The sequence below is a fragment of the Odontesthes bonariensis genome, chromosome 13 (assembly GCF_027942865.1).
Source record: "Odontesthes bonariensis isolate fOdoBon6 chromosome 13, fOdoBon6.hap1, whole genome shotgun sequence".
Taxonomy (NCBI): domain Eukaryota; kingdom Metazoa; phylum Chordata; class Actinopteri; order Atheriniformes; family Atherinopsidae; genus Odontesthes; species Odontesthes bonariensis.
In genome coordinates this window covers 11,582,102-11,606,366 of record NC_134518.1, presented here as the reverse complement: position 1 = coordinate 11,606,366, position 24,265 = coordinate 11,582,102, and the positions used below count along the sequence as shown (strand labels likewise).

Genomic DNA, 24,265 nt, shown 5'->3' with positions numbered 1-24,265 from the left:
CACATTCCACATATGGAGCACATTAGTGCGTCAGCCTGGCGAACGGCTCGGCTGTAAATCACATTCAGACAAATATAGCAGAAAGGCAAATGTGTGGCTAGGTGTCCAACACAATAGAGCTGGGAATTTACAGCTGCCTGCTGCTGTGGGCAGTTTTTGGTTTTTATTAGTATTTTTATTTTTTTTAGCTTTTCTTTGTGTAGTATTACACATCGTGTGCATCCATTCAAGCAGTAGCTGTAATTCTGATTCCTTTCATTTCTCCTCATGTTGGAAATCCCTCCAGATTTGCTCTTCTGCTGTAAAACCTTCAGTTTGGCTACAGCTTGATGTGTTTAAATGTCAAAATGAATGTTTCAGCAAAGACTTTAGAGAATCTTTATTGTTCTGAAGCTGCAGTTTAGAAATACACCATGTAAATGTGCACATGTGGATTTGATCTGGTCTTGCTACTGTTAAAAGTTCAGCAACATGTTTAAAAACGACTCTACGGCATCAAATAAAACCAGATCATAGGGTGCTAGCTGGAGATTATATTGGTTGCCACGATTGTTTCGCCGTTCTGATTTTTGGCAGCACATGCGTAGTTTCCAAAGTCGATGGTCTCCATGTCTGCCACAGTCATGATGCTCTTTGAGACCCGCGTGGTGTAGCCCATACCTCTGTTAACCAGCCTCCAGGAGGATTGGATGTGAACAGGACGGTGATCCTACACATAAAAATAAAAAAAGATACCCATGAGTAGTGTTATGGAATCAGGACACAAAGGATTGATCCATTATTCCCATTGTTTATGGAATAGTTCATCAGTTTATCTCGAAGTTCCCCCTACTGTTAACGATGTGTTTATTTACCGTCTCACTTTGATGTTTGAGGTAGATCGTCCATATGGGCAGATACTGATACTAATTCAACATTTCTCATTAAGAGTGACAACACGATTGTTTTCGAACACTTTCAACCTCGTATTGATCAAGCGGCTGTGGGGCTCCCTACGAACAACACTGTGCCTTGAGCTGGCTGGTAAAACATAAGTAGATCTTACCAGAAACACCTCAAACCAACTGTCAAGCACGGTGGTGGAGGGCTGATGATTTGGGCTTGTTTTGCAAACCACAGATCTATGTGACAGACTGGTAGCATCACACAGAAGACAACTGCTGCTCAAGGCCATTCTACGAGCCGCTGGATCGTGGGTCATACTTAGTTTTTCACCCTCTGCTTCAGTTTTTTTGCGTCGTTTTCGTCACTATTAGAATACGCCAGAACAATAAATAATAATAAAAATCTGAAAAGTGATTGGATGAGCCACGTGTCTGACATCCATCACGGCCAATCTCACCTGACCGGGATAAGACCAGGTGAAGCTCACGTCCACCTCTGGTTCTCCGAGCACACTGCAGGTTACGTTGACATCGTCGCCACCTCTCACAGACTGTGGAGACGCTTCGAGGCTCACAAACGGGGGCCCGCTGGGGACTGGCAAGAGTAGAGAGAGAAAAAGAACGAGCATCAAATACCCTCTCCTCAGTCTGCCACGTTATATTCGATTCGGACTCACTTTACCAATACACTCTGCTGAAATGATGCTTTCATGAATATACGCCATTTATAGATGAAAACACTTAAACTGCACTCAGTCAAATCCTTATTCATCTCCATCTGCCAGCCCAACATGCAACTGCAGCTTAACTTTACTAAAACACAAAAAAAATCCGTCTTTTATTCGCCTCCTCCCAGCTGTAAAATCCCGCCTGTGTTTCCATTCCACCTGGCAAGCGTCCACATAAAGCTTTTGACATCTTTGAAACGCAACCCATTCCTGGAAGCTGATAAAGCAATGTGACCAGCACTGGATTCGTGCTTCTGTAAAACGGCCTCTCACAGCGGGTCTTGGCACTCTCAGTCAGTGAGCCGGCAAAAGGGAAAGGTTACTGTTGACAGTTATGGGCACAGGGAAATGGTTTGCATTCCTGCACAAATCACTGAATTTATGACAATACTCACCCTGCACATAAAGCAGCTGGTACTTGGTGGAGATCTGGGGGGTGCCCTTGGACACAGCCTTGCAGTAGAAGACCCCCTGATGCTCAAGGGTGGGCTGTTGCAGTACGAATCCCCTGGTGGGGTCGTAGCTCACCAGAGTCCCGTTTGCTGTAATTTCCTCTGGGGGGACCTCTCTGTGCAGGGTGGCTTTGGCTCGTGGCTCGGTCACACGGCACGGCACAACAGCAGGCTTGTCTGGACGCAGATACACGATCTCGAAGTGGATGGCAGATGGGACGAAGAGATTGTCTTTGTCTGTTTGCCATGACATAGATAGTGTATCTTCATTGGCAAAATGAACACATCTGCAGTTTTCAGGATCAGTTGCATACTAGTTTTGATTGCTTCTAAAGTTGATGTTTTATTCCATTCCCAAAAAGCCCTGAGCCCTGTTTGCTGTGTGCCATTAATGGACTCCATGTAGATGCATTGCAGCACAGTTGGCCAACTATAGGCTTCAGAAAACCATTTTAACTTGGTGTTTCGTTACAGCTAAAGACTCCAACCACAGGAGAACTCATCTCCTGCTGAGGCGATGGACAGGGTTAGATCTCTCACCACATACTGTACATGCTTATGTCATGGAAAGAAACTGCAAGCAAAGTAACTCGCAAGCTCCATGTGTAGCATGGCTCTGAAACCTTCAAACATTCAGATTAAGGAGCAGCTTAGTTCAATTTAATGGATACTTTGGTGTGTCTTTTCCAGCTACACCAACCACCCAGACGGGTCTTACATGTGTTTTTATTTTGGATTTTGTTTTTGGCAAGTCAGTGTTGAGCATTATGTATCAATAGAAAAATGGAAAAGACAGCAGATTTATAGGTCAAGATACATTGTATCGCTTATCTGTTGTGTAGAAAGAGACTTCATATTGGGGGCATGAATGAATATTTCTTATCTCTGTTTGTTTCATATTGTGATCTGGTGACCACGCCCTTGCCTTGAATGTGTGTGGTGTGTTAAAGCCTAGCAGGCCGGCTGGAATCCTCAGGGAAACGTGTTCATTCCTGATTGAGTTGTTTCTGTTTTATAACAGTAAATACAGGACATTGAGATCAGATGTTTTCCAAAAATAAGATGGCTGGATCAAATGGCAATAGCTTATGCCACCAAAAGTCATAGTGAAATCCATGGCCTGCCAATGGTTGCTGTCATCTTCGATCAGGTCAGACGTTCATTTTTTTTCTTTTCGTTCTGTTTTGGTCTACACCAGCTCCTGACCTAAATATGTGGTCTATTCTTGTTCAAAAGCTAGTCCCTGACTTTGCCTGCCGGTTGTTTTGTTCTGAGCAGACAGTGAGAATGTCAGACGTGAATTGGCTACAGCGCCGAAGAAGGGAGGTGAGACTGAACCAAAACAGCTGGCTGCAAAACTAAAACACGGAGCAGCAGTCCTGCAGAGTGTGGCGATAATTCTTTGTGAGCTGGGGATTTATCTGAGCAGCTGTTGATGAAGAAAAATGATCGGTGCAGATTTTAATCAAGTCTCACAACCTGGCAGCATAAAATTGTCACCTTTTAAAGCATTCATTAATTACTTGTGAGGTGTCATCCGTGTCAAGGCTTTTTTTTTTTGTTATGGAGCCAGCCAGAAAGAGGAGATTTTGTCCTACCTGGGAGCATTTTGAGCTGATCTCTTAACCTGCTGATAATCCTAATAAGGCAGGCACACAATAATAATTGTGTGAAACAGAATAGAAATATTGAGTTAATCCCATAGAGAAGGTATTGTAGCATAGCTACAAGAACACAGAATAAATAGCATATATATTAAATATAATAAACAAAATTATAGAAATTACTATTACTATTATGGTGGATGACATTGTGAAGCCACGTTGTCATTTCAGTCACCACCTGCTTTACATTTATTGTCTACTTGATGGAGCAGTCGAGCAAATGAAGCGCCATGAAGCTTCGGCCCATTTTTTGAACTACTGGGATGGAAAGCTTCAGGGCTACATGAGGCTTCATGAGGCTTCATCTCGTCATCACTAATCCATGCATAATCATCTACTTTTCAACTTAAAAAAGGACTCTTTACACAGATCACCTGTGAAATAGATGTATGAGACGTAAGTGCGATCCTGGTCCTTCTGACACTCTGTTCCATCACACACTATCACCCAGCAGCTGTAGGGCCCCGTGTCTGCAGCAGACGGCGACGTCAGGATCAGCTGACTGTACTTGTCACTTTGCTTGATGCTGCAGGTAAGAAACAAATGATCAGACGTTCACATCCACCAACTGTCTGCGTGACACAGCAGATTTGTCCTTGCAAGCACCTGAGTCGCGAGTCGTTGAAAGTGTCCAGGTAAGTCGGGTAGGACCATCCGATGCTGCTTCCTTTGCAGCGTAGCTCCAAGTTCCTCCCAGGGGTCAGAGTTGTGCTTTGGCCCAGGCGGAGGAAGCGGCCTTTATCCAACACCTGCGTCAGCAGGGACTGGTCTTTGCCTTTTCTGTCAGGTAGATTAGGCTGACGAATCCTCACCCGCTTCCCGCCTGGGCGGTTTCGATTGTCTCCTACGTCTTTTCTTTGCTTCAGCGCTTGGCAGGCACCTGCATACACAGAGGCACAGAGGAGGGAGGGGAGCAAGCCGTCCAGCTGTGACAACAGTTGAACAGGAAGTGGGAAATCCTGGCATAAAATGTCCACAAGCCTGCCTCTCCTTTCTCTGTTTCTATCGGTGGGCACTGAATACAAAACGAATCAGTGCACAGGGCAACATTCTCACAATTTGTTCTTTCACCTTTCAGCGCAGCAGAAATAAGAACTCAGAGGAAAGGTCAGCAGTGGAGAGCAGGTAATTAGAAACGCATGTTGCATTCCTTCAGATCCAGCTGGTTTCGAGTAGGTCTGCTGAAACGCTTTGGAAAAACTTACACAAGTTCACTTGCAAATGTAAAATGCAAAAACGGCAAAATGGGAGCATGGAATAATACAGAATTCAAATAAACACATTGTTTATATTTGCAGTTTGTGAAGGAGATTTACTTTTGTGTGAAGGGACCTCCCTTTCTACGCCCATCACACACTGGTTCCCCTCCAACCCAGTATAAATACAGCCTCAGGGTATCAAATCCAACCCCTGCCTCCAGGTTACAACTCAAGTAGTCCTGATGATATTAACAGTAACGCTGCTTCACTCACAAATCAACGAGACAGATGTGAAAAAGACGACTTTACTCACCATTCTGGAGCTCTATGCAGAGCAGTGCCAGGCAAAGAACAACCCAGAGTTTCATGGTCAGAGAGACGTCAACCCTGCTGAGGGGTTCAGAGGAAAAGGAGTTTAGGCTAGGAGCTTCGCTGGACCCGGGCAGGCTCCAGATGCCCTCTTTACATTTCCAACTCCATCCTCCTCACAGACTGGAATGAAGAGGGAAAATAACTTCAGAGCTCTTGCGTTTCCTCTCTCTCCTCAGGCTTCCAGCGGGGAAATATGTGGCTCGAAGCCCTCTGCTGGAATTTAGGGTGAATTATTCCTCTTTTAAAGGATTTGTTCACATTTTTTCCAACAGTCCAACAGAAAACCATAATTTAAAAAAAATGGATGTTGCCACTGGTTTGTGGACTATCCTATAGAAGCCTTAAATTCAGCATTTTTAAAAAGCCATTTCGGTCCTGGTTTTTGTGACGAGCCATATGACTCAAATGAGTGGAAAGTCTCATGAGTTTAGGAATTTGGAGAAGTTTTACAATATAAACTCCATGAAGACATTAAACTAGCCACAAAACCATAAATGGAGAGAAGAAGGGTGATTTCCAAATGGATTGCGGTTTAAATTGACTTTTTCTTTGCATGAAGAGAGCCACCTTCTGCTGATCATTAGAAACATCCATCTTTTTCACGCAGCCTGTGCTTCAAACACATGTACATGAAGTCAGTCTCAATAATTGTTGCTTCTCACCATCACATTTTTTTTTTTGTTTAAGTAATGATTTAAAGGGGAAAATGTCAGAAAATGACTGCTTGAGGTCATCTATTATTGTTGAAAGTAGTGTACATCAAGATGCAGCCGCACATAATTTGTGGATGGGGCTGTTCTGTGTAGTGAAGTGTGTGTCATGTTGTTAGGTTAAGATTCAGGTTCAGGTTGCAGTTCAGGTTATGGTTACATTCTTTGACTCATTTCTATGAGCTATGCAGCCAGTTTTACCCTTCCTGTCCCTCCACCCTCTCCACTCTCTGTCAGCAGATATAAGGAAGTCCACTCACGATCATGCACTAGTTCTGCTGCTAAAAACAAGAAGGAGACTGCCCCGGTCAACACTGCCAAACTTTGCGTTTTACCAAGCATGACAAGAAAGCCCAATGCTGAATTTGTAAATCAAGAGGCCATGGAACACAGAGGGTTTTGTATTGGCATATTGGCACAAGTTAGAATTATCTATCGCATTTACAGTAATATGATGAGTTGCTTTGTTGTCAGGCGCTGCTAGATGACGATCCTGTAACGACCGGAGTGACCGAGTTGTGACATAAAGCCTTTGTGAGAGCATTCAAGTAGATGGGAGCCGATCCATTGCAATGTATTCACTCTTTATTACTTTCAACAAGATTATCTGAGGACTCGCAGCTCCAGGTCACTGCTTGAAAAGAGGGATTGCAAAGTAGGGCAAGACAAAGAGGAAAAAGCACTTTTTTTAAAAACTAAAAATAACTTTGTCCCGATTCATTGATGGAGTAGCATCAGACCTTTTGATTGGTTTAGTGGCAAAATCCGACTGTTTCTGGGTCAAATTTACAAAGCAGCTGCCCAGAAAATGAAGACTGCTCTCTGCTGTTTTTTTATCGGACACTGTCGTGTCAAGTCAACTGAATCCATATTTGTTGTAATTTTACATCTCTGGGTAGGACACAAAGGTTTACAGAATCAGATTTTTTGCCATCACAAACAGTAAACAGAACATGTCAGGTCGGTCATCTCCAAAACAATAACAAAAGACAGCAAGTAGCTTCTTCCACTGGTTTCTCATTTCATCGGATCCTCACAGCTCATGCAAATTAGCAGCAAACCCTCACTCGGCCGGTACTGAGGATTAGTTCCTCCGGTCTTCAGCATGTAACATCCGGGCTGTCTGACCCGTCTTTCTAAAACTGCAGTTGGTGCTCTGCAGATTTGTACCAAGAAATCCCCAGCCATAGCATTAATGGCTGAATTTCATAATATAATATCTCTTTTAACAACAATAAACATCATATGAACATGTTGATGGGGTTAAAAAACTTTGGCTTTAATCCTTCTTTTTATTATGAACCGAAGTTATCTCTTTAAATGTATCATGATGAATGAGTTCCAAGTTAAAATGTAGCTCTCTCTCTCTTAGTAGCCACATGGTGGCAGTGTCTACTACAAAAATCTAGTAATATTATCTTGCTTGGTGCTTGTTTTTCAGGTCAACATTTGCAGTACTGATGTACTGATATACAGAACCAAGTAGCTGACCTCTCTGCGGAAGTATTGGAAGAAAAGAAACATTAAGTACAAGAAAATACATTTTATTTTTTTGTCTTTGCGCAGCTGGCAACACGGGACACTACATCGGTAAAACATGATTACTCTACTTTATCCCGGACCCTCGTTGGAAGACTCAGAAGTTCAGGCCATTCCACAGTTATTCAAACCACTGAACACATTGCTCAACCTCATCAACCAATACCCAACAATCTACAGAATCAGTGTGTCTCACCCCGATAAAAAAAAAAAAAAAAGTAGGATATCTCCATATCAGATCAGGTGGGGTAAAATACTGGCAGTGCAGGTGACTGATCAGGCATCGAGCCCATTTCTACTCCACAAGATGTGTGGCAAGACCAACCCACTTTATAAAAAACTATGACTTGTAAGTAACTGTTGAGCCTCTTGTCTGGTCCCAAGGTACTCTGGTAAAGAGAGAACAGTGTCATAAGGTTACATTAACAGCAACTGTATCAAAATAACACCAAATATCAGCAGAAGGCAAGAAAATACAGCACGTCATAATTGTGAAAAAGTGAAAAAAGAAACCACAAATACTTTTTTGAGAAGAGTTCTGTAACAGTTCATATTCACCATAAAGTCACAAACAATAAAAAAAAGTAAACCTGTGCTAAATTAGACCACAAATACAGAGACTTTACTAACTACAGCAAAGATTTGAATGATTTCTTACAGAATACGACACAAGGTGGAATATTTCAACCAGCACTTCAACTGAGTCTAGTCAAGTGTGCCTACAAATCTATATAAAATATTGTACATTGGTCTCTATGTCTTCATGATTTCTTTATTTCACATGTAGTTATGTTAAACAATGATGCAGAAAATAGTTCCAAAACTATAATTAGACTTGTTTACAGGCAACACATCTTCTACCCTGATGCTGGCCATCAATTCATTGATGCATTGGCACAGATTTTCCATGTAAAAATCCACCTACATAAACCTGCTTCAAATCTAAAAAATTAACAGATAAGACAAAATGCGTGTCATGCACTAAAATCTCAAGTCCCAAATGAAACAGAAAAGCTTTGCTGCAGCCCTGAACTGACTGCCTGTGGGATATAAGAAATGAGCATCGCTCTCGAGTGTGTTGCCTGTCTGTTCTATTCTTCCCCCGTGTGGGCCGTAAAGCACAAAGGGACCTTGCAGGACGTGGTCCAATCACAGTAATAGAGCGACTCCTCGTCATGTGGCCGCTGATACAGAATACTGACTCTGCCTTTTGTAGACAGAACGTGCTTGTGAGAGAAGCACACATGGAGAAGCCGTGAGTACAGGTGCATCAAGGCATCGCTGCTGAGTGCTTTTATGCATCTGTTGCCTCACAGACTCTGCGAAGGAGTTGGCAAACTTTAACACTGGCTTGTCTTCTCTGGGCAAATCAAGCACTCCTGCTTCTTTCCCTCTGCATTTATGTCAGCCTGCTTGTCCCGGCTGTTTTTGAGGTTTTCTTGGTCGGTGCTGTTCTTCTGCTTGCCCTGAAGTAGACGCTGCCGCTCGACGCTGTGCCACATGCCGTAACCAAAGTAGATCAGAAAGCCTGGGAAGATAAAGGTTTTGGAGGAGATATGGGATATCTGACAAAACAGCTTTACACTGTTAAGAAACACAACTCCGTTTTCAGGGATATTAGAAATGTCAAATGTGAATAAAAATGATTTCAAAATGATAATAAACATGTTTTTAATTGAAAATAGCACAAAGACATACTATCAAAGTTTTACTTGGAATTTCTTTTCAATCCAATATGATATCAGCAACATATTTCCAATAAGTTTGGACTTTGGTGGCAAGCGAAAAAGTTGGATCATCTCACAAACCAGCTATCAGCGTACAGTTCAAAGACCAGTACATATCCTCAATGATATGTACAGGTTTTGGAGCAACATATGCTGCCGTTAATTGGATGACTTTTTCAGAGAAGGTCTTGATTGTTTCAGTAATACAATGCCAAACCATGTTCTTAATATAAAACAGTACAACATGACAGTTGAGTTCAGGTGATAAACTGGTCTGCCTGCGGTCCAGAACTGTTGCCCACTGAAAACATTTGGCCCAAAAAAGGGGCAAGAACGGAAGAACATTTTTCATTCTGAACGATAAAAATTGGTATCCTCTTTAAACAGTTTTTGGGGGCACCACCTTGTCTAATGTGCCTGTGTCTCCCTTCTCTCGATACATGTTGCAAAAGTCAGCATATATCATAAAAACGTTGTTAAAAAAAACTTAAATTTCAACATTTGATGCGTTGTCCTTGTACCATTTTCAATAAGTTAAAAGGATGAAGACGATTTGCGAATCCTTGCTTTAAGTTTTAATTTACATTTTATACATTGTCACAACTTTGTTTTTTTGTTTGTTTTTTTATCGAAAAAGTGCTTGCAGCTTAAAGTAAGAGTCAGTTGAACCCATTAAATTCCCTCTTATATCTGTCTGTTCAGGTAAAACAAAAGCTGATTAACCTAGCATAGTGAGAAAAAAAAACATCTCGAGCTGCTCTTACACAAACACTGAGATACTTATCTGTATCCTTCTGACTCCAGTCTTTATGCTAAGCTAAGCTAAGTTAAGTTAAGCTAAAATACCCATCACCTAGCTGCATCTTCAGTTTTTTGGGTCATTCGTTTTTGTTTTTTTTAATGTAACACTCAAGAAAATATATCCCAAATTGTCAAACTCGACTCACCTACAGCCATCCAAATAGAGAAACGTATCCAGGTGTCTCCACTCAACTGAACCATGAGGTAAATATTGACAAATATGCTCAGGATAGGCAGAAAAGGCAGAAGGGGTACCTGTGATGATAATAATAATAATAATCATGCAGAAGTTGTCAGTTTCAGTGTGTGGGACAAACGTCTCTTCACAATTAGGGACCTGGTGTTAAAAATAACGGAGACTCTACATACCATAAAGGACACCTTCTTTGTAGTCTGAGGCTGCCTGCAGACCATGAAGACGCAGGCACTGAAGACGAGGAGACACACAGACAGCAAAACCAGAATCCACACTTCCAAATGAAAGAGGGAGCTGATGTGGTACGTGGTGAGATAGCTGATGACACACACTACCATCACTGTGGTTTGAGAGCACACACACACACACGGCAGGTTAAAGAAAGGCCTGGAGTCAGTCAGGATAAAATTTCACGAGACGCATGATGCATACCTAGCACACCGATGGACATGTTGACCACACTGGATGAATGCTCAGAAGGTGAGACAGGAGGTTGCAGGACAGCCTGCAGGGTTGAGTTACCATCTTTCAGCATGTTGAGGTGGGACTCTGACTCTGTCAAGTCTGACTCGCCTTCCTCAGATGGTAAGTAGTCCCTTTCCCCTTTTCTTGCCTGCGGCTGCAGAGGTCCATCTGGCTGGTACCTGAACGTCAAAGTCATCAAAATCTGTGCTTTATTGACGGTTAAAGCCCCAAAAGCGACGGTACTGTCCCCAAAGGCAGTGTTCCCTGTTTTTTTTTTTTTTTAGATACTGTTGTACAATAGAACAAAAAATGTATTCATGCCCCTCACGTCTTTACACCGTATAGCCTTCGCCCAACAACTTAAATCGTGAAATAGCTCAAAACATTTGGTTCTACTCTGCAAAACAAGTGAGGTCTGAATCCAATTTAAACCAGAGAACGAATGGACAGCGTGCGTGTGCATGTGTGTGTTTCTGAGGTTGTGGTGATCAGTCTGCACTGTGTTACCAAAAGGGTTCAGGTCCAGGGTTTAGCTAGTAAAAAAAAAACTTCAGTAAACACCTTCATTTACTCAAGCAGCCACTTAACGTTCATACAATGAGAGCATTCACAGCTCTTACATCACCAGCATGATGCAATACAAAAACAGGGAAATCATGCCTGTGGGCATTTGAAAAACCTATTCGAGAAGCTCTTTCACAATGTTGTGCAAATACGATTTATTTCAAGGTATATTCGACGAGATATTTGTAAATGTACTCACCTGAGGATCAGTACACACACAGCAACCAGCGAGTACGCCAGCAGAGTTCCAATGGACATCATGTCCACCAGGGCTTTAAGGTCAAACAGGAAAGCCATGATGGCTGTGGGAAGCAAAAGATTCAATTTCAGATGAGCAAAGACACTTTCAACCTTCAGAGAAAAATCTTCAGAAATAGGAGCATTACAGGTCATTAGAGTAATTGCAAAACACGTTAGTTTACACCCACATACACACATTACACATACAGCATTAATGTTGTTGCAATCAAAAATAGAAAAGCTCTTTGCTTCAGATGCACCATCCAACAAATGCACAAGAAATTCAACAGATGAAAAAATTAAGTATCATGCAAACATGTTTTCATGTTAAATGTTTCCCTGCTCTAACGTGACAGCTGTAATCATCTCCATACCAAGTGCCATTTGATGTGAGATACACTGCGTGCTGCTCTCAGCTCTACATCTTGTATCTCAGCACTCGGCTGCGATATGGAGCTGATCTCAGCGGCACGGTTCAAACACAAAGCAGTGGTATGTCCGCTGCTCCTCACAACATTATATCATAACAAAAATAGCTATATCGTGCTTTCTGGCTCGGTGCTGTCAGGTGCTTAGTACATGACCTGCGGTGGGGGTGTGCTGGGTCCCTCCTAGTGTTCACATCTGCCAAACACTTCACTAGGTCATTTACCCTTCAAGTCTTAGCCACAATGTCACAGCACACGATGCCGCTATATACTAAACAACTGGAGCCTACCGAGCAGGAAAGCTTTAGAAGTAGATATTCTTAACACAGCATGAGCATCACATCCATCCACAAAGGCCAGACTGATTGAAGTGAACTTTACTTTATTGTTACATAAGCCGGTGGATACCAGTATGTGTGTGAGTGTGACAAATGAAAAATAAAGTACACTTTCTTTCAATTGTCAGGTTTTATGCATCAGGACACCATGAACTATCATAAAAACCAATTAGATATAATAAGAGGATAGAATTTTTTTTAAAAAAAAAAAATCACTGGGTCGTTACCAGGTCTTAAAATCGTGTAACCTCAGAACAATTCAGTGTTTGAAAAACTAGGAACACTGTGACTGCTTCCATAGGAATTAAGAGAGTAAGCACCCAGGTACTTCTAGTCAAATGCTCCTCAAAAAAAGGATAAAAGACATCATCAAGCATTTACATCTGTCCATTAATCTGGTGAGGCATAAAGGGCCATTCAAAACTTCAAAAAGTCCATCATTCTAAAGTGTGATGATCATTCAGAAGTCCATCCATCCATTTTCTATACCCGCCTAATCCAAGAAGTCGAGAACATTAAATATAGACGCCAATCTTCCCTGGAATCGATGTCCCAGCAAAAACCCCAAGGTCAGACTGTACGATTCTAAGAAAAACTGCTGAAAAGAAAAAAAAAAACCAGAGCTATCTCTGAGACTTTACAGGTCTCAGTTAGCATGTTAAATATTAACATGACAGTACAACTAGAGAAAGTCTGCGCAAGTATTACTTGTTTGAAAGGGTAAGAACATGGCAGCACAGCTTAGGTTCAGGTTTAGCTAAGCTACAAGACTTCTGGAACAATGTCCTTTGGACAGAGGAGACCAAGGTAGAGATTTTGGGTCATACTGCACAGTAGCATGTTTAGTGAAAACCAAACACATCATTGCAGCACAAACACCTCATACCAACTGTCAAGCACAGTGGTGGAGGGCTGATGATTTGGGCTTGTTTTGCAGCCACAGGACCTGGACACCTTGTAGATATTGACTCCACCATGAACTCCTCTGTATACCAAAGTATTCTAGAGTCAAATCTGTCTGACAGCTAAAGATCGGCTGAAACTGGGTCATGCATCTGTCATGGTCTATGAGTTGTTGTGTTTGACTTTGTCTTTTGGTTTTCCTTGATTCCTGTTTTATTTTGTTAGAGTTTGCCCCCACGTGTTTTCTGTTGGTTTTACCTCTCATGCAAACGTGATCTTCATGATTGCCACACCTAACCCTCATTAGTTATCACCTCCCTCAGCATTTATGCTCCAGATTTTCCTTTGTTCAGTGCCAAATCATGATATGTTGTTTGTTACTGTCGCTGGTGTTTTTCTTGTTGATTTTCAAGTCTTGTCACTTTGTTATTCCTTTGTTCGTGGTTTATTAGTCCTGTCTTGGCAGTAATAATCTTGGGAGACAATAATTGTAAACACAGCAGCAAATATACATCAGAATGTCTGAAAAAGATAGGAATAAACATGTTGCAACTTTCCCTTCAAAGGACACAACTCCTCAATGATTTGAAACAACACTGTAAAAAAGAGTGGGCCATAATTCCTTCACAATCATGTGAGAGACGGAAAATGTCATACACACAACAATAACTTGAAGTTAATGATGCTAAAGTTGGTTCTCTGAGCTGTTGAATAATGGAATGTATTTTTTTCCACACTGCTTCCACATTTAAGTTTAATCTATGTACGTTAATAAGGACACAAATATATATTATGAATACTTGTTGAAAGCTGAGGTTTTATTTGCCGCATTTTAAGGCCTTGGAAGAACCAGATTATTTTCTGATAAGTAAAACCATAGAAGTGAAAGAGGGTGTACTGTATAAGTGTGTACTGTATAAGTGTACAGAGTGCAATAATTGTGCGAAAGATGATTGTGTTTATTTTAATTCCAAAATGGCAGGGCATTTAGAAAAAAATCAAAGCTGTTTTTGAAACCACTTAATATACCTGCAGTACGTTATGATTTGTCCTGTATGTGCTGTGCAGTTTGCTGTAAAAGCTATTAATGCATTAGCTAATCACGGATTCCTCTATGTGAAGAAATGTGACAATGGTACGGAATCTGGTTCACTACCATTGTCACATTGTGGTAGAGTAAATGTATGTAAATGTGCATGGAAAATCAGTAATATCAACCTTTACAACTTTTCAAACTCTTTTAGGGCATAGGAGCATGCTACATATGACTGTCTATAAAAATAAGTTTATAGTTTCAAACTGCATTGTACTATGGAAAAGTTTTTTTTGGCATGTTTTAAGGGTGTTTAAATGCAGCCAAAGAGAGTCTAAAGCCACATACTTTAACAAAACTGTGCTTTGAGCTAGCAGCAGCTTACTAATGTAATGTTCTCGCTGTGACAATGCTAATATGCTAATGTTTAGTACAATGCTAATCATGTTTGCCATTTGCCATGTTACATGAAGCACATTTTGACATTGCTAATTACCACAAAACACAAAGCTGAGGCTAGTGAAGCTAGCCAAACAGCAGTTGTTATATGAAAATGTACAATTATTGATGGCACAAATATACAGAACCCAACAGTTGCTTTCACCAACACAAATCTTACATACTTGCATAATTGGGGTGCATAAATAACATGCATTATTTTATCTTCATCCAAAATTACATATAACTTTTAAATAACTGTGTGTTACTTTCAGTGATGTAATGAGTACCAGGTCAACACAGTTCAATCACCCCCCCATTGTGTAGAGATAACCTTGAAGCTAGCTCATAGGTTGACAGCAGACGTAATTGCCTGCAAACAGTGCACTGATTTGCATCTTGGTGCAAATAAAATAAACCTCATAAATATGATGATGATAACATAATAATAAATTAATTTCACATAACTATTACACGAGGTGCTGTGTGACTAGGATTTTACATATTGACGTGAACAAATGTGAGAGGATCTTTAATGGGGCAGATTTTGATAGGATATTTTGTTTTACCAAAGTGATACAGTCTGACTGACATGAAACTTTTCAGTAGAAGTTGAGGACTTGTAATTGCCTACTTTCCGATATCTGATCTGCCTGTCTTTTTATCATTCAAAAGAATTATTAATAGGCCAGCTGGACTTGTGGACCTGTGTGGTGAACACATCATTTTTTAATAAGAGCTCTGAGCATTCTTTAACTTTTTCTATCTTTTTTAACATGCTTTTGGAAACACCATCACAAAGGTCATGCAGTCACCACCACCACCACCTGATCACAAGTACAAAGAAAAAAAAAAAAAAAAAAAAAATCAAACAAGTCCACAATACAACCCAATGTTTGGCGAGTCCTTGTCCAGGAGCTTACCCGCAGTGGTACCTGCTGCCATGGTGGCAGCCACAGGTGACTGGCGCTTACTCACTTTGGACATAAATTTGAACAGAATACCATCTCGTGCCATGGCAAAGAGAATGCGCGGCAGAGGGAACATGGAGCCCAAAAGGCTAGGGAGAAGAGGGTTCATGGTTAAGTTGAGGGCATTCAGGGAGAGAAAACATGACACCTGCACAACTGTGAAAGAACAACAGGCATATACAGAAGCAAGCACTCCTATAGACTACAGAATTTAAAGCCGATGGTGCATTTGGCCAATTTCACCAAGACGAGAACCAGCTGATTCATCTACCTTCCCTCCATTGTGTCTTTCACAATTGATTGGTGGAGAAACATTAGCTGAGTGATCTCACTTGGATGCTCCCCGGCTCTCACCTGCAACTACACCGGAGCTCATTGTGGCAATAACTGGGGTCTTCGTCTTAGGATTGATTCGGGCTAAGGCTTTGAAAAGCACCCCATCCTCTGCCATAGCATAGATTACACGAGGCATGGGGAAAATGGAGCCCAGCAGACTGCATGAGACAGCAGAGACATGCAAGACCAACACGTTAGTCAAGAGCCCCAAACCCAGACGCACACAGATAGCGACATTGTCAAAGCCTCAGTGAATTATTAAAGTCAATAGGTGTCTTTCTTTCTGGTCAGTAATACCACCCTTGTCATCCTCTTTTAATGTATTAGAACACATACTGGAGGTGCTCTTAGAGGAAAGTCAATTATTATTGATGTCTTAGGAGCATGCTTCCAATAGGCTTTGAACGAGTATCCTGAAAGATGTATGTTACAGTAGTTTCACATGTGACTGTCTTACATAATAGGACAGACGGGCCTCACATTGACAGCATAAACTCCAAATGCAGGCTCTGACTTGTCCCACATTTGACTGTTTAAAGTCCACACTCCAACAACAGTCACATTAACGTAGCTCATGAGATGAGTTGATGAATGACACCCACAAGGGTTTGTTGATAGAACACCGAAGGGGGCAATTTATACTGACAAGAAAGAAAGACCAGATTATGTTGACACTGATATACTGTTTTGAGACACTGTCAAACTTGCTCAGCAAATTTCAGCACATGCTGTAACATGTTGGTGTCTCAAAACAGAGCAAATTAAACATTGCACCCACCACATGCTTTAAAGATACAGGAATCAATCCAATTACAAGACACTTAGAGAGATATGTGGTCAAAACTGTTGACCAAATCTCAATCACCATTATCACCAGTTTATAACATCTACATCAACCAGAAATGAGAATGTACACGCTGCCTTTATTTTCTAAAAATGTATATTGGTAGCTGTTATAATTCTAAGCTTCTCTCAAAAAAGGAAAAAGAAAATTACCTTGTCGAAAGAGCACACAGTGAACCCACAGCGACCACATATTTGGCAGGACCCCAACCCACATATTCAAAGGCCATTGGAAGAGGGCTCTTCTCATCCAGCAGGTAGTAGGGCATCATCAGGGTGAGTGCAGCTGACACGCCAAAGTACGCCAGGAAACACACAGTGAGCGACACTACGATGCCAATGGGAATGGCCCTCTGAGGGTTCTTCACCTCCTCCCCTGTCACACACGGACACGCAAATGCACATTATCATATTAAGTGTTGCTAAAGGGAAGCCACACTAAATCACAGCCTATCAATGACCAACCTGTTGTTGCTATACAGTCAAATCCAACAAAAGCATAGAAGCAGGTGGCAGCTCCGGCTAATGTCCCACTGAAGCCGTATGGCATGAATCCTCCAACACCATAATCACTGCTTACGTTGGCCGTCACTGACAAGTTTCTGAAACGTGCACAGTGCCAGTTCATAAAGATGGTAGAGGGTAATACTGACCCGTGCATGTTGTCATAGATAAGTGACTGTGCAGACATGCAGCTGCGATCAAATGAACCCTTTACCTTGTGATTATGGTGACATTTACAAGGGATTCTTCTGTAATTTTCCAGTTGTGTGTGTCCCCTTTGACGAAGCCAGAGATGATGACAAACAAGAGTACGAGCACGTTGATTGAAGTGAAGACTTTATTGATCCAGGCTGATTCCTTCACTCCGAAAGACAGGAGTCCTGATAAAGAACAAACACAGCAAAGCTCAGAAAATAACTGTGATTCTCTAGTCGCTCTAGTGGATTTTAATTAAATAGTAGAGACAGGACAGTGGTCAGAGAGAGGGAAAGGACATGCAGCACAGGGTGTTCAGGATGTTTAGCCACTGTAGATGGGGGAGGGGCTGCTAAACCAGTTACGCTACATGGCTCCTCATCATTGTTGTACTTTTGTTGTGCTTTTTTTAGTCCAATTTTTTCTAATATAATTTTTATCAAATAATCTAATCAATTTGGGTCACTCTTAAAACCGAATACTTCATGGAGTTGGCCCAGCCGGCCAAAACTGGTTTTGAACCACAATGGCCCAAGTCCAGCAGGCCAGAGAATGCTGGTAGATTCCATTTGAATTCCAAGTCACACACACACATAGAAAATAGCAATTTCTGCAGTAATAACCCGTTTATTTGCAAGTCTATCAGTTTAAAAAAGTTGAACACATAGTACTGTTCAAACTCTATCAGGGAGACACATCCCTAAGATTTTTGTACGCTAAATACAATGTAATCCATTGTTCTCAACATACAATGCTAAAGATAGCTAGCCTGGTCAAATAGCAGTAACAATGAGAAAATTCTACTGCTTTTTCCAACTTGTAACAGCTACATTGGCAAGTCCGGCGTGACGTACTTCCCAGCTCTGACTTCTGATGCAAATGAAAGAATCAGCCCAGACACACTAGCTGAATTCTGGGTGCAGAAACCTAATTAGGTCTTTATTTTACTCAAATTCATGTCAGCACGCAAGGTTTTACCATCACGCCAAATGGAGCTTAAACCAATCCTAATAAATTATTCAATCATTATGGGGCCAGAGCTGGTGAGCCATTGCCAGACTGCAGCTTGCTAACATTTTGCTTCAATTTGCTCAGTTCAGCAAAGTGCACTTTCGACAGTTGAGGTTGTTGCGCTTAGAAAATTGGAGACTAAAATTTTACAGATAACACATTAGCAAGCATATGTGAGCATAATGTTGACATAATCCAGAGTCTGGCTAAACTAGTACAAAACGTTTGCCCCTCTGCAACCTGTAATGGTCATCTGAATCGTGTAAAGCCATACACCGTATCTATTCCATCATATAAGATTGACATGCGTAGGTGATGATGTAATATTGCATCTGCTGTTCTTTCAGTTATATCAGCACAAACAGTCCTAGCTCGCTCATGTCAGAACAGCACCTGGTGAACTTTTCACTTTTGTAGAACTGTAAACTAAAGGTTGCAAATGCTTGTTTTGGAATACATTTCAGTGAGCTTGTCAGTCATCATCATGTTGTTTTGGTGAATTTTTGTCCTGCCATCTGCCATCCTCTTGAAAACAACCAAACACTAGCAGATTGTTTCTGGGACCACTGACCTAATGTAATCATCTCATTGGCAGACCAACGGATAAGACCCATGATAACTTTTTCAGTTTTAACCAGAAGTAGAATGTAAGAAAAATCTTTCTGGTTTGGACGATTGCACTGTCATTAATTACTCTGCTGGATATAAGTAATGGAGTAGTCTCTTCAGTGCAGTCTCTCAGGTTAGTGCATTCATCACGAAGTTGATACAATGGGCATTTCTCTGCTGTGACTGCAAAAGATAAGGAGTGTATGTGGGCACCCAGTGGAGTCTCACAGCCCTCCAGAGTACATGTGCTTTGCCCCCTAACCATTTGTCACGCAATGTCCTGCCAATTTGTTATTAGATTATATCAGCCATGGATCATGAGTTGAGTTGTATCGATTAAAAGATTTTCTTCATGCACTGTAGCCTCTGTATCATCACATAATTTTACAATTGCCGGCTTTAATTTTCTGGCTTACCAGACAACAGCAGAATCAGGCACACAGCAAAGAAGTCGGGGTACTGAGCCAAACCGGGAGAGTTCATGCTGAAGTAGGTTTTACAGAACTTCTCTATGTGTCCTCCTATCATTTCATCAAATGTGCCACTCCACGCTCTGGCAACTGAGGAGGTACCTGTCAGAAAACAAAGAACAGTCTCCATGGGTAACCAGCTTCTTTGATTAATCTAATCCAATGATTGTCAGAAACTCACCAATTACATAGGAGAGGATTAGGTTCCAGCCGGTGATGAAGGCCCAGATCTCCCCGACGGTCACATAACTGTACAGGTAAGCAGAACCAGTCTTAGGGACACGGGCACCAAACTCAGCGTAACACAGGCCGGCCATGACGGACGCCAGAGCGGCAATCAGGAAGGAAATGACAATGCTGGGACCAGAGTTTCCCTTGGCCACCTCTCCTGCCAAGACATAGACACCAGCACCTAGAGTGCTGCCCACTCCCAAGGCAATGAGGTCGACGGTTCCCAGGCAGCGGCACAGCTTGGAGTCCTCCAGGCTGTTCATGTCGACCACTTTCCTGCGCACCAAGGAGCGGGCGAATGACAGAACCTGGCCCAGCATGTTGCCACCTGTTGACAGGGAGAAAAAGAAAAGAAAAAAAGTGAAAATACCTGATCTCATGCTCCAGGGTATCCAGGGGTAATTTGAATGGATGAGTTACAGTGTACAGTCTGCATACAGTATGAGAGGCTCCGAGGGACACCCACACACAGAGAGAAGAAATATACAGATAGTTTGTGTCTGCTTCCTAAATTCACAGTGCAAGCAAGTGGAAACAAAATGAGCCCGGAGATTGCTCTTAATCGTCAGTGGATCCATATTAATATTAATTGCTCAGCAGAGGGTGCTAGAATAGTGAAACCACAGGTTGGTGCAGCTTGATTTAGCTCCGCTGTTTTGCATTCTGAGCTCTTGCAGCTGATTGAAAAATGCTGAAAAGTCAGTTATATAACATGCAAGCAGAAAGGCACATTAACTCTACAAACTATGACGTGCATTTCAAGAGGCGCTGCCAAGCGCTGCAGCGTGATACAGTTCATAAACTACGGGTCTCTTTGAAAACTATTGTTTGGGGTTATGGTGCAGATCTAAGTAGTCAAAGGGCCGGATTAATGAGGAGACCACGGATGCAACAAAATGACAGAGTAAAACATTCCAGTAGCTATTTCTACTCATTACAGAGAAAGGACTCAAAAAAAAAAAAAAGAAGAAGCTGCTTCTTTGATGTCATTGTCTTGTACATAAGAATGTTTGCTTGCATTCATATGATAAACGGAGAGGCTGCTGAAAATACTTGCACTAATGCAATATGATAAATGAGGACAGAATATCTCCGCTGCTCGCTGAATAAAGCTCTTTTTCTAACCTAAACTGTGATGATCTTAACCACAAATGAACACTGACAACCGTCCAAATGTGCATTGAATTCTGCTGCCGGGTGGAATTTTACATCAAGGGGAGTGAATTTTGATTTGACACCTCATTAACATAATAATGTTGGCTGTATTACATAATCTTTATAAATACAGTGCACTGGAAGTGAAGGTAGAGAAGAATGAAATCAGGTTAAGGCAAGTGGGAATTCAGCTTTGCAAAAGGGAAATACAAATTGGACTTTGGAAAAATCTGCACTGTTAAACTGTCAACTTTCACAATAAAATATATGCATTAGTCATTCTAAAAGTACGCAGAACAACACCAGCGGATGTTTTACACTATTTCTATTCAATTAGAGACATGCACCTACCTTTGAACGGCACTGATGACAGATCCAAATTCAGGCACACAAAAAGGCTGTCAGAAGTCTCAGCGCTTTCCCTCCTCAGACAATTCAGCTGCACATAAACTGCAGGTACAGTTCAGACTACATGTACTGATCTGATGAACTGCCGCCTCAAACCTCACCAGTGTGCTGAACACTAATTCACTATGCAAGCATGTTAACTGTGCAGGGCAGTAATTTTACTCCTCCCCTCTGTCCCTAGTGTTTCCTAATAGGATCTGCCCTTGCCTTACCCCTAAAATCAGTCTGTGCGCCACAGCCAGGGGAGTGACGTCCCCAGAGTAAAGAGGCAAGAAGGGAGGCGGGAACCCAGGGGGGGGGGGGGGGGGGTTTGGCTGGAAGGAGTGGGGGGGGGGGGCATTTTACCTTCATGCTTGTGGTTTGGAGGAGTGAAACTTTAAGACGGCAACATTGCTCCATAAGCTCTCCTCTCAGGGTCGCACAGCAAAACAGAGAAAAAGATGGGCAGGAATCTTTTCTTTTTTTTAATTGTTTTTGGTAGAAATGATTCATAATGCATACTCAGATCCCAGCTGTCCAGATGCTTATTGACCACAGATAAATGGTTAGGCAACTTTCACTGACAAACAGTGAGGCAGACACTGTTTACCTAGTGCAGTGTACAGGAGCGCTGCTAAAAGCATGGGTACTGATTGGTCAATGAAGGGTGGATAGTGCTGGGGTGGTGCGTCGGGGGGATAAGTCCTCCTAATGGAAGACAGGTATTGCTCAATGTACCCTGAGCTATTGGACCCGTAAACATAATAAAATCAATTACACAGCACTCTGTGCTATGCCACCAAATAGCCTGGCATCTCCACAGCAACTTCAGCTACAAGCTTGAGCGCTTAGAAGGAAAAAAAAAAAAGAAACAGTCCATTTTTTTTCCCACCATCAAACACAACTGCAGAATCATACGTAAGGTTGAGTTTACAGTGGAGAGTACTTTTCCTAAGACCAGCTCAAACCAGCTCAAGACCTCAGTGGGAAGGTGGCAGCTGGCCCCAGGAAACACCGTCCACCGCAGACCCAGAGACTCAATGGCATGACAACAGCCAACTTTTTCTCAGTTTGTCTATCCAGCCAAGCAGCCAAATATCATGGACGATTGCCCACCAAGCCTTGGCTGCTGGGGCTCATTATCTGACCTGCATGCTGATGGGAAAGCAAATGCTTTCCTTAGTGGAGGGCTGACAGCAGACACTGTAAGATCCATCCAGCTAAGTTAAGTCAAGGATCAAACAGCATTTTGAGATTGTGTGTTCACAGTTAAATTATCTCCAATGCAAGTTGCAGCTATTTTCAACCATTATTAATTGTTTGGTATTGTTGTCTAAATAACATACCTGACAGAATGTCACTCGGTTATAATAGGAGGAGTAAAGTACCCGGTCTTTTCGTGAGCATTCTTCTCATGCAGCCTTTACTGTAACCATGGAAAAGATGGATAGGAGTCAACTGGCTTTCAGTATTTCATTGTTGACATGCGCTAATAGTGTGAAGCCAATTGAATGCATTTGGTCTCCGATGGCTGAGTGACCTAGCTTCAAAAACATGGACAACAGATTGAGTGGTGTTTGCCATGCAGACAGTGGGACTGCTCGCTCCAGTTAACACTGTTGTCACCAGGAAATGTTAGAGTGAACAATTACTGATAAGGCAGATAACGGTGAGAGTGGCATCCAGATTTAGAACATGAGCAGTCTTTGCACCTGGAAGATGCTGAGGTTTCATTTTGATCAAAATACAAGAGTTTTAATGCTGCAAAATTAGGTGACAACATGACATAAAAGTAAAGCAAATTGCCAACATCAAGTGTACTTATTTTCAGATTAGAGGAAAGAATTTTTCCTAAATACCCTTTCGTGGGACAATTTTGCAAATCAAATAGTAACTCGTCTGTAAGTGTAAGAGCAACATTTCAAATATTTGTAAAGAAACAAAAATACAGTATACTCTCAAAGTAAGTAGTTAGCTTTGGAGGTTTCATTGTGATGACCATTAGGTCCAAACTTGACCCATAAATTGCTGTTGACCATAAAAAAGTATTGAACTTGAACGAGAATTCAACTTCAAGCAGGAGGCAGTGAGTTTCATTCCTAGCAACAGTACATTCTGAATTTTCAAAGAGATTTCTACAGAGCCGTTTGTTTATATATGATTTATAAGCCGATTTATTGACATTTTATTCCTGAAAATGTATGTATTCTGGTGGTTGTTGTTTTTCTTTTATTGATGATGAAAAGATAAATCCAAATAATTCCCTCTGTGAAAACCTTTAATCTTATGTACACTGATCAGCCATAACATTATGACTACTGACAGATGCAGTGAAAATGTATCTTGCTTAAATGGCACCTATTGGTGGTGGGATATATTATACAGTAAGTTAACATTCTTTTAGTTGATGCATTGGAAACAAAAAAAAAAAATTCAAGCCAAAGGATTTGAATGACTTTGACAAGGGCCAAAGTGTAATGGCTGGACTTTGTGTCATAGCACTTCTAAAACTGCAGCTTTCGTGGAATGCTCCTAGTCTGCAGTCGTCAGGATCCACCAAGAAACTGGTGACAGGGTCCTAGGCACAGTGATGCATGTGGGGAGTGAAGGCTGGCCTGAGTTATCTGGTCCAATAGAATAGCTACTGTTGCTCAGTTTGCTGAAAAAGTATGAGCTGGTTCCAAACAAAAGGCGTCAGCGCACAGAGTGCATCACAATCTGTGACATGTGGGTTTGCATGGCTGCACTCTGTTCAGGGTGTCCATGTTGGCCCCTTATCCTCTGCTGAAAGCGCCAACGGTGGACAAGGGAACATCAGAACTGGACAACAGAGCAATGGAAGAAGGTATCCTGGTCTGATGATGTGTTCTTT

At 41.7% G+C, this 24,265-nt stretch overlaps 2 protein-coding genes across 3 annotated transcripts; both read right to left on the bottom strand.

Moving 5' to 3' along the window:
- Positions 1–248: 248 nt before the first annotated feature.
- On the bottom strand, positions 249–5,438 carry pdgfrl (platelet-derived growth factor receptor-like). Its single transcript, XM_075480978.1, has 6 exons — positions 5,241–5,438; positions 4,335–4,608; positions 4,103–4,254; positions 2,008–2,301; positions 1,343–1,479; positions 249–709 (listed from the first exon to the last, which is right to left on the bottom strand). The coding sequence occupies exons 1-6, from the start codon at positions 5,293–5,295 to the stop codon at positions 521–523; spliced, it is 1,101 nt and encodes a 366-aa protein (XP_075337093.1). The 5' UTR covers positions 5,296–5,438; the 3' UTR covers positions 249–520.
- A 2,099-nt stretch (positions 5,439–7,537) lies between these two features.
- On the bottom strand, positions 7,538–21,516 carry slc7a2 (solute carrier family 7 member 2). Of its 2 annotated transcripts, none has more exons than XM_075480962.1 (12): positions 21,358–21,516; positions 19,802–20,179; positions 19,567–19,722; positions 17,550–17,715; positions 17,297–17,433; positions 16,985–17,207; positions 16,007–16,146; positions 11,501–11,603; positions 10,705–10,916; positions 10,446–10,612; positions 10,223–10,331; positions 7,538–9,076 (listed from the first exon to the last, which is right to left on the bottom strand). In XM_075480962.1, exons 2-12 carry the CDS (start codon positions 20,169–20,171, stop codon positions 8,889–8,891), a joined length of 1,971 nt encoding a protein of 656 aa, XP_075337077.1. In that variant the 5' UTR covers positions 20,172–20,179; positions 21,358–21,516; the 3' UTR covers positions 7,538–8,888. The 2 variants fall into 2 exon arrangements, with proteins under 2 accessions (XP_075337077.1, XP_075337078.1); XM_075480963.1 differs by lacking the exon at positions 16,007–16,146 and adding an exon at positions 15,605–15,741.
- Positions 21,517–24,265: the final 2,749 nt, after the last annotated feature.

Coding starts and splice junctions, on each gene's coding strand:
- pdgfrl (XM_075480978.1), bottom strand. CDS start 5,295: ATGAAACTCTGGGTTGTTCTTTGCCTGGCACTGCTCTGCATAGAGCTC. Junction 4,255..4,334: donor TTCAACGACTCGCGACTCAG/GTGCTTGCAAGG, acceptor TCTTACCTGCAG/CATCAAGCAAAGTGACAAGT. Junction 1,480..2,007: donor CCAGCTGCTTTATGTGCAGG/GTGAGTATTGTC, acceptor TACTCTTGCCAG/TCCCCAGCGGGCCCCCGTTT.
- slc7a2 (XM_075480962.1), bottom strand. CDS start 20,171: ATGCTGGGCCAGGTTCTGTCATTCGCCCGCTCCTTGGTGCGCAGGAAA. Junction 19,723..19,801: donor AATCCTCTCCTATGTAATTG/GTGAGTTTCTGA, acceptor GTTTTCTGACAG/GTACCTCCTCAGTTGCCAGA. Junction 17,716..19,566: donor CCTGATTCTGCTGTTGTCTG/GTAAGCCAGAAA, acceptor GTTCTTTATCAG/GACTCCTGTCTTTCGGAGTG.